The sequence below is a fragment of the Capricornis sumatraensis genome, chromosome 13 (assembly GCF_032405125.1).
Source record: "Capricornis sumatraensis isolate serow.1 chromosome 13, serow.2, whole genome shotgun sequence".
NCBI classification, from domain to species: Eukaryota; Metazoa; Chordata; class Mammalia; order Artiodactyla; family Bovidae; genus Capricornis; species Capricornis sumatraensis.
In genome coordinates this window covers 56874341-56890874 of record NC_091081.1, presented here as the reverse complement: position 1 = coordinate 56890874, position 16534 = coordinate 56874341, and the positions used below count along the sequence as shown (strand labels likewise).

The window sequence follows — 16534 nt, the reverse complement described above, 5'->3', positions numbered from 1 at the left end:
AATGCAGAGCTGCTGCTCCGACCAGGGAAACCAAGAAGAGCTATTTAGAGAAGAGCTCGCCCAACTTCTATACACACAGACTCTGGAGTGGAACAATTTCTAAGCAAGAAACCAAAATAAGGAAACTGGCATCTCTTCCAATCACAGAAAATGTGGGATGTCACTTGGCCTGTTTCACGTGCAGTTTCCTCAGGACCTAACCTGCTCTCCTATAATGCCCGTAGGTACACATGATCCTAAATCTTACAGAAAACCTGTCTGAATAACTTACAAGTATTTTAATATAATCTATAGTTGTCAAAAACATTAAACTTGCCATCAGCTAAACACTTCAGGGCTATTTTACAGTTAACCTACCACTCAGTTCAGTTCAATTCAGTCGCTCAGTCGTGTCCGACTCTTTGCGACCCCATGAATTGCAGCACACCTGGCCTCCCTGTCCATCACCAACTCCCAGGGTTCACTCAGACTCACATCCTTCGAGTCAGTGATGCCATCCAGTCATCTCATCTTCTGTCACCCCCTTCTCCTCCTGCCCCCAATCCCTCCCAGCATCAGAGTCTTTTCCAATGAGTCAACTCTTCACATGAGGTGGCCAAAGTACTGGAGTTTCAGCTTTAGCATCATTCCTTCCAAAGAAATCCCAGGGTTGATCTCCTTCAGAATGGATTGGTTGGATCTCCTTGCAGTCCAAGGGACTCTCAAGAGTCTTCTCCAACACCACAGTTCAAAAGCAGCAATTCTTCGGTGCTCAGCCTTCTTCACAGTCCAACTCTCACATCCATACATGACCACTGGAAAAACCGTAGCCTTCACTAGACGGACCTTTGTTGGCAAACTAATGTCTCTGCTTTTGAATATGCTTTCTAGGTTGGTCATAACTTTTCTTTCAAGGAGTAAGCGTCTTTTAATTTCATGGCTGCAGTCACCATCTGCAGTGATTTTGGAGCCCAAAAAAATAAAGTCTGACACTGTTTCCATTGTTTCCCCATCTATTTCCCATGAAGTGATGGGACCAGATGCCATGATCTTTGTTTTCTGAATGTTGAGCTTTAAGCCAACTTTTTCACTCTCCTCTTTCACTTTCATCAAGAGGCTTTTTAGTTCCTCTTCACTTTCTGCCATAAGAGTGATGTCATCTGCATATCTGAGGTTATTGATATTTCTCCTGGCAATCTTGATTCCAGCTTGTGTTTCTTCCAGTCCAGCGTTTCTCATGATGTACTCTGCACAGAAGTTAAAGAAGCAGGGTGACAATATACAGCCTTGACGTACTCCTTTTCCTATTTGAAACCAGTCTGTTGTTCCATGTCCAGTTCTAACTGTTGCTTCCTGACCTGCATACAGATTTCTCAAGAGGCAGGTCAGGTGGTCTGGTATTCCCATCTCTTTCAGAATTTTCCACAGTTTCTTGTGATCCACACAGTCAAAGGCTTTGGCATAATCAATAAAGCAGAAATAGATGTTTTTCTGGAACTCTCTTGCTTTTTCCATGACCCAGCAGATGTTGGCAATTTGACCTCTGGTTCCTCTGCCTTTTCTAAAACCAGCTTGAACATCAGGAAGTTCATGGTTCACGTATTGCTGAAGCCTGGCTTGGAGAATTTTGAACCTACCACTACATACCAGTAAAATCAAACTTTGATTCTTTACTGTATCAAACTCTAAAGTTCTGTATTGCTAGGTAATTCCACTTATCTTTCTATGTATCTTTTCTTCCCAAGTGAACTATACCTCACAGACTAGAAGTTTCCTGGAATGCCCCAACAGAATTTGTTCTTTTATATTAATTTCTTTGATTTCAATTTTGTTTGCTTTGAGTTTTAAAAATTCATTAGCATTCTGTAGAAACATTCTAGTTAAATAAAGGGAGAAACAACCTGACCATATGCCAATTAAGAGATCAGAGTCCACAATCAAACGGGAATTCAGATATAGCTCTGAAGTGATTAAAAGGGCCAAGTAAAGACACAGTCAGACTTCCAAATGAGGTGTTCTTTCCTGCTGCTGCTGCTGCTGCTAAGTCGCTTCAGTCGTGTCCAACTCTGTGTGACCCCATAGACGACAGCTTACAATTCCTATCTCACTGCTCTAAAAGGCTTAGCTACTACAGTTTTCTGTCTCAGTCATATGTTAGGGTATCTTACTGTCGGCCAACTGGCTGGTTTCATTTCCTATTATTGATGCCACATTAAATTTTCAGACTTTTAATAGATTTCTACCAAGTTTATTGTACACCATTAAGTTGGTACAACAGTGAGTACTTTTTGAAGACACTATATTGCAATAATCATTACCATAAACTAGACGAAGCAGCAACAAATCCCAGTTTACTTTCCCCACAGAGATTTCAAAATCTTTTTTTTTTTTTAATCAGCTCTCTGCTTCTAAAACATTCTTTCATTATGATGAATAAAACTTTAAAAAGAACCTTGACATGCTATCTGGCAACATTTTTTTAAGTGGCTTTTGTAAAACTGTCATTTAAATATGATTGCTTAAATAATATTTTCCAAAATTATTGTTTAAATATATTCTATAGTCCCTGTATTTTATATTCCCTATGCGTGTGTGTATACTGCATATTTCCTGCCCAGCTAAAATGCCACTGAAGACTCTTAAAAGCTGAAAGTAACAGAGATTACAAGCATTTAGTGTACCTTAAATATAATTTAGAATAAAATCTAGTAAAAATACTTTAAAAAAAAAAACCAGCACCTCTTTGTTGGTGATTGGAATGGATAGGAAATAGTTGGGTTGATAATCTTTTCGCTTTTTTTTCCTCTTCTTTATTTGCTCTTTATTGTTGCATTCATTTTCTTTACTTCTCTCCAAATTTACTTTAGGAACATCAGTGACTAGAGAAAAAAAGTGAAATAATAATATGTCTAATGCATTTAAACAAAGATAATATAACTAGTAAAAAAAAAGCACTATACAACTAGCAATCATTCATAATTGTCATTTTCAAATCTAAAATAGGAATTGGCAAATTCTTCCATAAAAGACTTCATAATAAATATTTTAGGCCTTGCAGATCATACAGTCTTAACTACCCAAGTCAGCTGTAGACAAAACACAGCTGAATGGGTACAAATATTTTCCAATAAAACTTTATTTACAAAGCAGAGAGTCAGATCCGGCCCATGGGCCATGGTGCACTAACCTCTGATCTGAAGTGTAACTAACAACCATTCTCTTCCCGTTGCCACAATTTTCATGATGCTAGGAAAAGTCATTTTTTATCCATCCTGTAATATGTATATTCCTAACTTTTGCAGCAGTGCCACTGAAAGTTCAATTTTTGGCTAATGTCACACTACAAACAATTAGCAAAAACTGAAAGGATTCTTTATAAACTTTCAGAGCAAGTAGGCAAAGTAACTTTGTCTGTTAAATTCTGGTTTCTGTTTTGTAGATCTTTTCTTTAATGTTCTTTGCTAATAATTAATGTTTTATTATATATTTCACAAAAGTATCAGCCAGCAACAGATAAGAAACTAAAGAAAAAAAATAGTCCTTGACCATACCTAACTTGAAAAACACTTAGCATGCTTTTATAAAGTCATCTTCAAAAGACATTTCTAACAACCAACAATTCTTATTATGAAACTATACTCCTAGAAGTAATTTTCAAATCAGTGTGAAATGTTTTTTTTTTTTCTTTAACAGATTCTATCAGGGGCTTCCACATGCATAGAAAACTACCACTAATTTATATTTCAGGTTGTGTCTTCTTGAACAGTAGAGTACCTCATAGGGACTTTGTAAACTGCAAACATAACTGTATCTTCTGAGGTATAATTTTGCAAAGGAGGAGGAAGTACTTTGCCTTAGATTCAGTCTTATGAAGTTGGTTTCATCTTTGAGATCAGCCCTAACAAACCATAGTGACCAAGAGCACAAGATCTGTGCATATCTAACTAAACTCCTTATTTTACATACAATGAACAGAAGAGAAAAAAAAGTTTTAAAAATAGCTCAGTGTCACAGAGTCAAACCTGGTATCCAGACCTTTCAAAGCTCTCCTTCTAGCATAATTTCCACTGGAACAAACTGCTTTGCTCTTGTGGTTCTAGATAAGTAGTTACTACTATGAACAAAATCAAAGAGCAGAAGAAACTGTCCTTATTCTGTTTTTCTTTGAAATATTAATAGTAAATAATTTTAAATGAATGTTGCAAATACTATTTTAATGAGAACTTCTAAGAAAAATAGTAGAAAATGTTTAAAATTTTAAAATTAAGCATTTGTGGGAACAGACACGCTTTCTTTCTAGGATCAACATATCTGTGAACCCTAGAAGGAGACATAGAAGATGGGTCAGTTAAGAACTAGGTGATCTGGGTAGTAAGTCTGACTGTATTGTTACAGGTTAAGACAGAATTAACTGGCCTGTTTGTGCATCCATTTCTCTATTACACTTCTCAACAATATGCATAATGATTAATATGCTTAAAATGACATACCTTCAGAGAATACAAATTTAAATTAGCTTCTTTCATACATGCGAGCTTGCCAGAACTTTTATAAAGAAATTCACAGCACTCTCATCCGCATTGTCTTGTGTGTGTATGCTCAGTCATGTCCAGCTCTTCGCAGCCTCATGGACCAAAGCCTCCCAGGCTCCTCTGTCCATGAGATTTCCCAAGCAAGAATACTGGAGTGGGTTGCCATTTCCTCCTCGGAGGGATCTTCCCATCCCAGGCATCAAGTCTGTGTCCCATGTCTCCTGCATTGGCAGGCAGATTCTTTACCACTAGCACCACCTGTCAAGTATGAGCAGTATCTGAATTGCCTCATGTGATGCCCCTGGGTTTTATTTCCATGCAGCTTTTTTCATTTGGAAAATCAAATATGTTGAGCTGCTTGTAATTTCAGATACATATAAGAAACAGTCCTTACTTTGTAGTAACATGAACTAAACAAACTAACTTTAGACAGAAGCCACAATATAATATGCTAATGAAGTACCACACATTTTAAATCTACTTCTAAATACATTCCAAGCCCACCTCCATCTGCTGTTAGTAAACTGGTACTCAGGAAAAGGAAACCAATTTTAATATAATCTGTGATCTGGAATAATAGAGCCAACTGCTATTACCTCTGTACTAATTAAGATATTTTATATTGAAACTGGGCTTCCGAGGTGACGCAGTTGGTAAAGAATCTGCCTACCAATGCAGGAGACACAAGAGATGCAGAAATAAAATAAAGAACGGTGGCCAAACTAATAATCCAGTTGATGTTATAACCTTTACTTCATCTCAAAATTAACACAGTAGAAAGAGAATCCGGAACCTATAGTCTATCTTTTCTTTTTTTTTTTTTTTTTCAAATCTCATCTTTTTTTTTTTATTTTTTTTAAATTTTATTTATTTTTTTTTTCACTTTTTTTTTTAAAATTTTAAAATCTTTAATTTTTACATGTGTTCCCAAACATGAACCCCCCTCCCACCTCCCTCCCCATAACATCTCAGTGAGTCATCCCCATGCACCAACCCCAAGCATGCTGTATCCTGCGTCAGACATAGACTGGCAATTCAATTCTTACATGATAGTATACATGATAGAATGCCATTCTCCAAAATCATCCCACCCTCTCCCTCTCCCTCTGAGTTTCAGACTGCAAGTATCAACCCATTAGTGGGTTATGAAATCACCAGAGAAGATAATTTTTAAAAGTACTTTTTAATAACCAGAATGGACAGATTGGAATGGAAAGGAAAGCAAAACAAAATAACAGAATGGTAAACAGTACACTGCTTCTGGTATATATAAGTATTACTTCATGAAATTTCAGTTTTTTACATACATATGTATACTGGGTGGCATTACAAAATCTATTTCTTACTTTGAACATAAGACATACTTTTGTTGTATTTTACTCAATATAAACAGTACTAAGCAGAAGAACAGACCACTGAAGTCTTCAGTATTTTAAGTTGTTTTATAGCTTACCTGTTTAAAACTAGAGTCTTCCTGTCTGTAACTACTTATTTTTGCCATTTCAAATGTTCCATAAGTCCATTTTGCAGATATTCAGAGAAGGAAAATCAGAATCTCTGAAGGTAATAGTTGCAATTTATAATAGCTCTAACAATTCTGGTATCATGAGAATGATACACCAAAAAGCCCCCAGTTCAGAATACCACCTCTTGGTAAAAATAAAGAAGTACAGCGTTTTTCTAAATTCCCTTAGCTTCCTTTTTATCAATAACTATCAAGCTTTCCTTTGAACTGGATTATCTAAATTTTTTCTTTTGTTAGACCTCACAGACAGGGTAAAGTTTAAAATAATCTGGTGTGAGCTGGACAAATGAAGGGGGGAAATAATCCTGTATTTATTGTTATAGTACAGCTTAATTTACACTTGTCAGTAGTATGCTTGTGTTTTTCTATTTCAGTGAGTCCTGCTGATTTATGGTCAACTTGCCAGATACTTGTTTGCATATCTTCTATGCCTTTCATTAGTAGATTTATTTGTATGGTCAGGGTATAAAATCCCTTTTTCCTTACTGAACTTCATTTTACTTATAACTTTTAAATCATAATCTAAGTTCTAAAATATAATTTACTATTATCTTTTTATTTTCCTTAGGTCGGGAAGATCCCCTGGAGCAGGGAATGATCACTCCAGTATTCTTGACTGGAGAACTCCATGGACAGAGAAACCTGGTGGGCTACAGTCCATGGGGTCGCAAAGAGTCTGACATAACTGAGTGACTAACACTTTTACTTAATTCATAGGAAAATACAATGAGCAAAGTATTCGAGTAACATCAAGTTTACAATAAAAACATTAAAGATCAATGACAATAGAAGCAAAATGTAGAAAGCTTTGGCCATGCGCCCTGAATCTTTCTCAGGATTATTTACAGTAACTTCTACTGTTCGGCAGAAAAAAAAGTATTAGTTGTACTAAAGCTTGTAAACCCATCCCATAAATTTAATTTATTATACGTGTTAATTTTCATAATGATTTCAGTAGCCATTTTAATGTGCTCTCATGAATCTGGTCTTGTTGACAAAGGCTGTAACTCATCCATGCGTTGACTTCTTTTACCTAAAGCACCACGTGTGTCACTTTAATGTAAATTATCTAATTTTCTTAAAGGCTTTTTAATTCTCTCAAAAAACTACAAGGAAATGAATTATGAGAGAAATTAATGTAATGTAGTCCATCTGTTATTGTTGGTTGACTGTTTGTACACTTGCTGTTAGCCAAAAGACTGAATGAATTCAATTTTGCTTTTATATTCTTTTTCTTGTTTTCTTGCTACTTAAGCCATCAAATCTCTGAAGTAACCACTTAAAATCTAAGTATACAACAAGGACTATTACTTTCTATATTTCATAGAATTACTCTGAATAAGGAGAAGGAAATAGCAATCCACTCCAGTACTCTTTGCCTGGAAAATCCCATGGACAGAGGAGCCTGGCGGGCCATGATCCATGGGGTCACAGCGAGTCAGACACAACTGGAGTGACTAAGCACTCTGAATAATCTTCAGCAAATCACTAAAACTTTCTAAAAAAATAATTTTCCCCTCTAATTTTCTGTGAGAATTAAGCAAAGAAATGTAGAGCATTTAGTGATGGGCTAGAAGCACTCAATGGTATTATTATAAAATACTGCTTTCAAGGGACACATTCTTAAATACTTATTTTGGCAAAAAATTTTGGTAAGATTAAATTAATAAAAATTTATGGAGACAAGTTCTTTGCCACACACAACTGGAAGGACTTTACATTATTAATAAGTTAGTTGAATCCTGTCAACAATCTTATGAGACAGCTACCGTTTTATACCAATTTTTGAGATAGTGAAAGTGAGCCCAGACACCTGCTCAAAGCACACAACAGCAAAGTGTAGGAGTAAATTCTGTCCCTTGACAGTCTGACTCCACAGCCCTCACTTGTAACCGCCTCAGTTTAACACCATTAGTAAAGTCTTGGTGGATAACATCAAAGAAAAATGAGTTTCTCTAACTCCCTGTTTACTGAATCAATGAAGCACACATCTTTAAAATTAAGTTTCTAACCACAATTCAAAATTTTAATCATATTTTTTCATGAAAAGAATCAAGAGTTCATAAAATTTGAAGATTAGAAAAAGGAATAAAGAAAAAAAAATTGTTCAGAAACCTACTATCTTAACACAATCACTAGGAATTTTGGTGACGATCACTTAAAGTATTTACACAACTGTAAACTAACATTACATATATTTCCCCCCTAATTTTTCACTTTGCATTTTACATAGGAAATATTCCCTATTATACAGTTTTCAGAAATACTTTCATAATATGCAATTCGATACTACGTGGGCTTCCCTGGTGGCCCTAGTGGTAAAGAGCCCACCTGCCAAGGCAGCAGGCCATGGGTAAGAACCGCAGGTTCCACCCCTGGGTCAGGACGATCCCCTGAAGAAGGGCAGGGGAATCCATTCCAGTATTCTTGCCTGGAGAATCCCATGCACAGAGCAGCCTGGGGGGCTACAGTCCATACGGGTGCAAAGAGTTGCACACAACTGAAGTGACTTAGAAATGTTCCCCATTACATAGTTTCTAGAAATATCTGCATAATATATAATTCAATACTATGTAACCTAAAGGCACTGGTATAGCTTATTCAGCCACAGTCAAACGGACATTTGGGTTTTCTGGCAATATTTTTACTACTTAAAAACACTGTGACACATGTTTATAAATAAAACTTCTTCCCACAAGTAAGACTACGTCCTTACACTAGGAATTCCGTGAGCGACTCCACCCCACGTATGAACATTGCTTAAGATCCCAATAAACCCCGTTCTAAAAGGACTATTACAACAATACACTGTCAGAAGCCACAAAGATAAAACCTTAAAATCACGGAGTATTATTTTTGAGTGATATTCCCAATCTGATAAGTTACAATCATATTTTAATGTGCATCCTTTGGTACTCATGAAGTTGAATAATTTTCCATCTATTTATTTACTAACTGAGCTTTATCTTTTACATCCTTTGCCAGGCACCAATCATTTTTTCTTATTTGGGATAAATATTTGCCTTAAGTCTTTTAATAATAAAATTTGGAATAAATATTACAGACTTCTCCAATAAATTAGAGAAATACAGGATACAATTTACAATTTTTTAAAAACTGACTCAAGACAATCACTTACTAGACCAAGTACTAAGATTCAATCTTTATTTGACATACATTTTTCTGTTAAAATTTTTTTTCAAGTAAATGAGGTTTTAATCAACCCTTTAAAATATTTAAGATCTGAAGTATTTTTAATATACAACCTAATAGTATTAGAACACCCAGGGCTGATCTCCTTTAGGATAGACTGGTTGGATCTCCTTGCATTCCAAGGGACTCTCAAGAGTCTTCTCCAACACCACAGTTCAAAAGCATCAATTCTTCGGTGCTCACCTTTCTTCACAGTCCAACTCTCACATCCATACATGATCACTGGAAAAACCATAGCCTTGACTAGACAGACCTTTGTCGGCAAAGTAATGTCTCTGCTTTTGAATATGCTACCTAGGTTGCTCATAACTTTTCTTCCAAGGAGTAAGCGTCTTTTAATTTCATGGCTGCAATCACCATCTACAGTGATTTTGGAGCCCAAGAAAATGAAGTCTGACACTGTTTCCACTGTTTCCCCATCTATTTCCCATGAAGTGATGGGACTGGATGCCATGATCTTTGTTTTCTGAATGTTGAGCTTTAAGCCAACTTTTTCACTCTCCTCTATCACTTTCATCAAGAGGCTTTTTAGTTCCTCTTCACTTTCTGCCATAAGGGTGGTGTCATCTGCATATCTGAGGTTATTGATATTTCTCCCAGCGATCTTGATTCCAGCTTGTGCTTCCTTCAGCCCAGCGTTTCTCACGATGTACTCTGCATATAAGTTAAATGAGCAGGGTGACAATATACAGCCTTGATGTACTCCTTTTCCTATTTGAAACCAGTCTGTTGTTCCATGTCCAGTTCTAACTGTTGCTTCCTGACCTGCATATAGGTTTCTCAAAGGAGATCAGCCCTGGGTGTTCTTTCAAAGGAATGATGCTAAAGCTGAAACTCCAGTACTTTGGCCACCTCATGTGAAGAGTTGAGTCATTGGAAAAGACTCTGATGTTGGGAGGGATTGGGGGCAGGAGGAAAAGGGGACAACAGAGGATGAGATGGCATCACCGACTCAATGGACGTAAGTTTGAGTGAACTCCGGGAGTTGGTGATGGACAGGGAAGCCTGGCGTGCTGCTGTTCACAGGGTTGCAAAGAGTTGGACACAACTAAGCGACTGAACTGAACTGAATAAGTACGTAATACGGTGATTTCTAGTATCACTACAATCTGCAATAATTACAAAGCTAGACTTAGAATTAGGTGAGGTAAAATAAGTATTATGATAATTTCAATGAGGAGAACTGAATGCCCCGTTTAGGAAAGATGCATGACTGAAAGAAAGAAAACTCACTGAACTACTCTGTTTTGAACCTTGATTTAAGTTAAGATTAACTTAACCTTAGGTTCATAGTTAAGGATTACGATCATCTTGAGAGTTGTTACCATTGTCGTTTAGTCACTAAATTGTGTCCATCTCTTTGAACCCCACAGACTGTGGCCCACCAGACTCCTCTGTCCATGGGATTTTCCAGGCAAGATTACTGAAGTGGGTTGCCATTTACTTCTCCAGGGGATCTTCCTGACCCAGGGATTGAATTTACATCTCCCACATTGGCAGGCGGATTCTATACTATGGATCCAAACAATTATTAATTAACAACCCAAACTCAAAAACACAACAATACTTAAGGTAAAATAATTTATTAAGAAAAAAATATATATATCACTAAATTTACTGTTCATTGCTTCTAAACACATATTTATTTAATAAAGTACTTACTTTCACTATCTTCTTTAATATCTACGGTAGCAAATGGCAAATCTACCAGAAAATCCATAGTGTTGGCTTCAAATTCTTCTGACATTTTTTCCTTGCTTGATACACTTTCACATTCATTGGAATTCACCCCTATAACATCACAAAAAGAAAACTATTATTTTTATTTACTTTTTAATTCATATCCTAAGCTAAAGCAATTCAACTAACTGAACTCTATAAATTAACATCTGTTAAGAAATGGTAAAATTGGTATTCAAATATACTGTAAGCTACTTATTTAGTTATACCATATTCTCCATTTCTATAAATCTATTTTTATGTTAAACAGCTTTAATAATTTTGTGAAGCACAGTACTCAGCTCAGGGTTAAAGCTGAGTTAATCAACAAACCTCAAGATCCTTTGTAAGACACATTTTCTTAACTCCAAAACTGCATTTTTCACATAACTTTTGAACACAAGCTAACAAGATTCTGGCAATCTCTTCCATGTTTATTTGTTAACATCAATTATGTGTTCTCATCTGTACAAACTCTGACTTTTATTTTTCCTTCAGAAAAGATTTAAAAATTTTTTTCATTCCATTATTATATTAACATGGGAAATTCAAACATTAAAATTCACACATTAAAAATACATAGCTCTAAATATGCTTTTCTAGAAATTCAAAGGTTAAAAACAAAAAAGATCTTATAGTTTCCCTGACAGCTCTTCCAAAGACATGTACTAATACTAGAGTGACATTTCACACTTGGTCCTTGTTTTTTTGTTTTCTTATAATGGGTAGAACAATTATATGCCTCAGGAGGAGGTTAAGGGAAAGAGGGTGTCTGTTTAAACTGATAAAGTCAATTGCTAAATTTATCAGCTGGTGGTCTCCCCATACCATTATCCTCCATGCTTTTAGACACAAATGGTGTTTGAACCAGAACTGAACAAAATCCTGGGATACTTACATAATTTTTATTCTATATATTGACTAATGATTAATTTACCATTGAAGATATTAAAGAAGTCACTTATTTCATTCTGTTATAATCCTCTATTTTCATATATCAGACCTTTAAAAACACATTCCATTAAGAATATGGCTTAGAATACTCAAGATAATAAATATTCATGATAAGTTATAGTTAACATAAGCCAAAAAAACTAAATTTTTATTGTAATTTTAGTAATCTTTAATATTATTTACAGACACACACTCTACACACAGATAAACACACACACCTATTTTGTAGATAAAAGCAAAAAAAGACAGCTAAAACCTTTTTATTGCTGATTTTTTATATTAACTAGTCATGTTCAACACCATAATCAAAAAAATTAATAGTATGCTCAATAATGCGATTTATTTATATTACAGTTCAAACCTTATTAAGCTTGAGTGCCTGGCATGCAGGTGTTCAACAAGTGTTAGTTTATCATGAATCTATTCACAGCTATTGAAATATGTGAGAACAAGTAAATGTTTCCTTTCTATTTTTACACTTGTGCTGAAAAATACACAGCTTATATTTAAACAAAAGTTTTAATAAATCTATACATATCTATATTTGGGGCAAATGCACCTACTTAGAAATGATCATCACGGATCACTTAGCTTACACAACACTGTAAATAAAATGTTTAAAAGATTTTTAAATTTTTTAAAAAATAAATAAAATTCTTGAATGCAATGGTATGTCAAAATCAAGAAGAGTCTACAACTTGAAACACAAATTTTTTTCTATTAAATTACCAAATAGCTGAAAAACCTTCAACATTCAGAAAACGAAGATCATGGCATCCGGTCCCATCACTTCATGGGAAATAGATGGGGAAACAGTGGAAACAGTGTCAGACTTTATTTTTGGGGGCTCCAAAATCACTGCAGATGGTGACTGCAGCCATGAAATTAAAAGACACTTACTCCTTGGAAGAAAAGTTATGACCAACCTAGATAGCATATTCAAAAGCAGAGACATTACTTTGCCGACTAAGGTCCGTCTAGTCAAGGCTATGGTTTTCCCAGTAGTCACATATGGATGTGAGAGTTGGACTGTGAAGAAGGCTGAGCACCGAAGAATTGATGCTTTTGAACTGTGGTGTTGGAGAAGACTCTTGAGAGTCCCTTGGACTGCAAGGAGATCCAACCAGTCCATCCTAAAGGAGATCAACCCTGGGATTTCTTTGGAAGGAATGATGCTAAAGCTGAAACTCCAGTACTTTGGCCACCTCATGCGAAGAGTTGACTCATTGGAAAAGACTCTGATGCTGGGAGGGACTGGGGGCAGGAGGAGAAGGGGACGACAGAGGATGAGATGGCTGGATAGCATCACCTACCCACTGGAGATGAATCTGAGTGAACTCTGGGAGTTGGTGATGGACATGGAGGCCTGGCATGCTGCAATTCATGGGATCGCAAAGAGACGGACATGACTGAGCGACTGAACTGAACTGAACTGAGATATGAATTATTAACAGGCTTTCCTGGTGGTTCAGACTTGGTAAAGAATCTGCCCATATTATGGGAGACCTGGGTTCCATCCCTAGGTTGGGAAGATTCCCTAGAGAAGGAAATGGCAACCCACTCCAGTACTCTTCCCTGGAAAATCCCATACACAGAGGAGTCTGGTGGCCTAAAGTCCATGGTGTCGCATGAATTAGTAACTCAAAAAGAAGAGAATACCACTTCCAAGTAGCTCTTGGAACTCCAGGTTCTACGTCATCCTATAGAACAATGTTTCTCAACAGGGCTCAAATCTAAAACACTTCTTCCAGTTCTCTAAGCTCCAGTGTTTCAGCAAAGGCTGGCAGACATGAATTAAACACATCCACATCCAGCCCCATCACTTCATGGCAAATAGAAGGGGGAAAATGGAAACAGTGACAGACTTTATTTTCTTGGGCTCCAAAATCACTGCGGAAGGTGACTGCAGCCATGAAATTAGAAGACGATTGCTCCTTGGAAGGAAAGCTATGACAAACCTAGAGAGATAACACTTCGCCAACAAAAGACACTATAGTCAAAGTTATTATTTTTCCAGTAATCACGTACATATGTGAGAGCTGTTAAGAAGGCTGAGTGCCAAAGAATTGCTGCTTTTGAACTGTGGTGCTGGAGAAGACTTTTAAGAGTCCCTTGGACAGGAAGGAGATCCAACCAGTCCATGCTAAAGGAAATCAACCATGAATATTCATTGGAAGGACTGATGCTGAAGCTGAAGCTCTAATACTTTGACACCTGATGCGAACAGCCAACTCACTGAAAAAGACCCTGATGCTGAGAAAGACTGAAGGGAGGAAGAGAAGGGGGCGACAGAGGATGAGATGTTTGGATGGCATCACTGACTCAATGAACATGAGTCTGAGCAAACTCCAGGAGATAGCTGAAAGACAGGGAAGCCTGGCCTGCTGCAGTCCATGGGGTCACAAATAGTCAGACACACCCAAGCAAGCCACTGAACAACAATCATAATGACATTTTCTTTTACAGAAGTACATATTTTTGTTTTGGAAAAACTGCCTTAAAATAACCAACCTTTGGACTTCCCTGGTGGTACAGTTTAGGGTAAGAATCTGCCTGCCAGTGTAGGGGGCATGGGTTTGATTCCTGGTCCAGGAAGATTCCACACGCCTCAGGGCAACTAAACTCAACTCATGTGCCACAAGCAACGATGCCCAAGCACCAGGACCATTGAGCTGGAGCTCTAGAACCTGCTAGCAGCAACTACCGAGCCTGTATTCTCTAGGACCTGTGAGCCACAACTACTGAGCCTGTGCGCCGTAACTACTGAAGCCCGGGTGCCCACAGCCTGTGCTAAACAAAAAGAGAAGCTACTGCAAAGAGAAGCATGTGTACCGCAACGAAGAGGAGCCCCGGCTCTCTGCAACTAGAGAAAGTCTGCGTGCAACAAGAGATCCAGCTTAGCCAGAAATAAATAAATAAAATAATAACCAACCTTGAAATAAAGAACTTAAACTATAAATTAATCATTGTATTTAAAATTTGGTTTAACTATTGCTAAAATTCTTTTGTACAAATCCAAGTAAGAGTAATGTTGCTAAGTGAATTAAAACCGTAAAGATTAGGTGAGGGGGACGTCCCTGCAGTTCAGTGGCTAAGACTCTGAGATGCCAATGTAGGGGTAAGGGTTCGACCCCTAGTATGGGAGCTAGGATCCCACAAGCTGAATGGCGTGGTCAAAAACAAAAGAGGTAAGACTGGTTAACCACTACTAGCAATAACAACAATATCTAACATTTGAGCAAGTGTCTATGCCAGGTATTGCTGAAAGCACTTTACAGAAGATGGTTAACTCCCTTAGTTTAATATTACCCTGATAACAGGGTAATATTAAACTCTTTTCACAGACTAGCCAATTAAGCAACTTGCCTCAGGTTACAGGTCTTGAGGCTAGAATTTGAATCCAGTTACTCAACCAACAGTACTGCTGCAAAGTTCACATAAACAGTTTATATTATAATATACACATTTTATATAATATAATACACCAGATATCTACCTGGTATCTGTTCTGGTTAAGAAGAGCATTTTCATTTTAAAGAGCAGATATAAGAATGCATATGCACTTGTACTATGTGTACAATTATAGACAAAAAGGCTGACATAGTTGTATTCAATACATTTCCTGCTATTCAAATGTTTCAAATAGTCATTAGTTTTATAAGAAAACAATTAATGCATATGTTTAAAATACATTATAAAACTGTACATGAAGTATACACTAATATTCAAATATGTGTGTACTTCCACAAATGACTTCATCAAAGACAGACCAATAGAAGAAAAAAAGAATAGTCTGCCCTTCCTCACACAAATTGTTAAGTTTCCTATCTGGATAACAAAGCACAACTTTATTAAGCAAAATTCTCTTCTACTCACTCTACTAGGTAGGTATATTCCCCAAGAAGGTATTTCCAATATGCCTGGGAAATCCCATGGACAGAAGGAGCCTGTTGGACTATACAGTTTATGGGGTCACAAAAGTCAACAGGGCTTAGCAACTAAACAATAGATATATAGTTGGTATAGTTCCCAAGAATCAGTGGAAGGGGTCAGTTCCATCATCCATGCCAGTTCTGGCCTAGCTACTAAAAATAGAAACATCTTACAGCTGGAGAAATGTTGACAGCTGTCAACAAGTCACCTGACCTCCATGCTTTGGTTTCCACATCATGAAAAAGGAACAAAATTACAACCCAAATTACTAGCCAGAAATGGACAAAGTAAGCTAATAATATCTGAAACGCAATGTAAAAAGGCATTAAACTCCACAAACATCTTAAAAGCATGCCATCAGCACCCTCAATTCCAAGGCCACACACTGAAGGAACTGGGGTGGGAAACCGTTCTCTTTGACACTGACAAGTTTCCGTTTATAACTGCATCTCAAAAATTCCCACCCTCAGCACTGACCTCCCAAGGTCTTCATCATTTCATTCCCTCAACAACTGTAAACATATTTACACTAGTTAACAGTTATTACATAACATTTTAAGATTTTCATGCTTTTTATATCTATGCGGTGGCTCAGACGCTAAAGCGTCTGCCTACAATGTGGGAGACCCGGGTTCAAATCCTGGGTCGGGAAGATCTGTTGGAAAAGGAAATGGTAACC

General features: G+C 36.9%; 1 protein-coding gene across 2 annotated transcripts in view; it reads right to left on the bottom strand.

Moving 5' to 3' along the window:
- Nucleotides 1–16090, bottom strand: part of AKAP7 (A-kinase anchoring protein 7) — a 124585-nt gene extending 108495 nt beyond the window's left edge. For both annotated transcript variants that reach the window (XM_068985259.1, XM_068985260.1), the window contains exons 1-3: nt 16069–16090; nt 10912–11040; nt 2719–2858 (exon numbers count right to left, since the gene is read on the bottom strand). In XM_068985259.1, coding sequence (XP_068841360.1) covers nt 2719–2858; nt 10912–11040; nt 16069–16090 — 291 coding nt within the window. The remainder of the gene's footprint in view (nt 1–2718; nt 2859–10911; nt 11041–16068) is intronic.
- Between the last annotated feature and the right edge of the window lie 444 nt (nt 16091–16534).